The 1,542-nt window shown below is 58.9% G+C and overlaps 1 protein-coding gene across 1 annotated transcript in view; it reads left to right on the forward strand.

Moving 5' to 3' along the window:
* Positions 1 to 156: 156 nt before the first annotated feature.
* SODALDRAFT_362047 (SH3 domain-containing protein) overlaps positions 157 to 1,542 on the forward strand; it is a gene marked incomplete at both ends in the record, with an annotated part of 1,501 nt that continues 115 nt past the window's right edge. The window contains 4 exons of the mRNA XM_028614428.1: positions 157 to 193; positions 277 to 380; positions 425 to 487; positions 522 to 1,513. Of these exons, the coding sequence (XP_028464066.1) occupies positions 157 to 193; positions 277 to 380; positions 425 to 487; positions 522 to 1,513 (1,196 nt within the window). The remainder of the gene's footprint in view (positions 194 to 276; positions 381 to 424; positions 488 to 521; positions 1,514 to 1,542) is intronic.

Genomic DNA, 1,542 nt, shown 5'->3' on the forward strand with positions numbered 1-1,542 from the left:
CACAAGCCCATCAAGCCTACCGACCAACTGTTGGGCTTTGGCCTTTCTCGATCTCACAACATTCTATCCCTTCTAGTATATCTCTTTCTCGCCATTCCCCACGGTTTCCACGGATCTGAATCGTTGTGATCGACGTCCTCGTCGCCGATAGTCACCATGGGTCTCCATAACCCTCTTCCGTCTTCTATGGCGTGTGAGCTGCCCCCCTCCCCCCTATTCTACCTCACCTGTGAGCTGCTCTCTTGACTGACCGCGGTGTCTCTGTCCCCATTGTAGCGGAATGCAAGAAGTGCGGCAAGATTTTGACCTCATTCATCGACCCGAGACAAGCCTTTGGCCCCGAGAAGATCATCCCCCCCTCAGTCCTTGCCAATGCCAAAGTAAGTCCCGACTTCCCATCGTCAACACATGCACAACCGCACAGCCTATCAGTTCCTTTGGATCTGCGGGCCACCACCGGTTCATTGCGCCCCGTTCAATGCGCCCCGTTTGCGCTGACAACTTCCTGTTTTCTTCTGTAGGGTCTTGCCATCCTCACGGTCCTCAAAGCGGGCTTTCTCGGCTCAGGGCGATTCGGTAGCGGCCTCGTCGTTGCTCGGCTCCCCGACGGATCTTGGAGCGCGCCCAGCGCCATCGCTACGGTCGGCGGTGGCGTGGGTGGACAGATTGGCTTCGAGCTGACCGATTTCGTCTTCATCCTCAACGACACGAACGCCGTCAAGACGTTCGCTCAGGCCGGTTCGCTCACGCTGGGTGGTAACGTTTCTATCGCCGCCGGCCCCGTGGGTCGCAATGCCGAGGCCGCCGGCGCCGCTTCCCTCAGGAGCGTGGCTGCCGTTTTCTCATACTCCAAGACAAAAGGTCTCTTTGCCGGTGTCTCTCTCGAGGGCTCCGGTATCATCGAACGCCGTGATGCCAACGAAAAGCTCTATGGCACACGATACACGGCGCAGCAGATCCTAACGGGCAGTGTCCGGCCGCCCCCGCAAGCTCAGGCGCTGATGAGCGTGCTTAATTCCCGGGCCTTTTCCGGCATGGGTCGTGCGGGGAGCATGGCCGGTGACTCCATGTACAATGATGTGCCAGTCTATAACAATTCGCAAGACGACGTCGCATGGAACGGCCGGCAGGGAAACGCCATGGGGGAGGGACAGTCGCGGCGGCAGAGCTCCTACGGCGACAGCTTTGGTGGGCCTCAGCGGTCCAGCACATATCGGGGCGACGACTACGATCGACCGTTTGGAGGCCCGACCAGGTCGAACACTTATGCCTCTCCACGCAACGACGACGACGACGACTTCTTCAACAGGACGAACGGCGGGTTTGGTGGGAAGACCGCACCCGGCAGGCCGACGGCTCCCAAACCGAACTTCTCGCCCAAGCCGTCGCAGCTCAAGGCGAACGAAGCCGTGGCCCTGTTCACATTCGAGGCGGATCAGCCTGGGGATCTCGGATTCAAGAAGGGCGAGGTCATTACAGTGCTCAAAAAGACAGAGAGCACCAATGACTGGTGGTATGTATCACTATGTTTCTGATCTTGGG

Source organism: Sodiomyces alkalinus (genome assembly GCF_003711515.1).
Source record: "Sodiomyces alkalinus F11 unplaced genomic scaffold SODALscaffold_9, whole genome shotgun sequence".
NCBI classification, from domain to species: domain Eukaryota; kingdom Fungi; phylum Ascomycota; class Sordariomycetes; order Glomerellales; family Plectosphaerellaceae; genus Sodiomyces; species Sodiomyces alkalinus.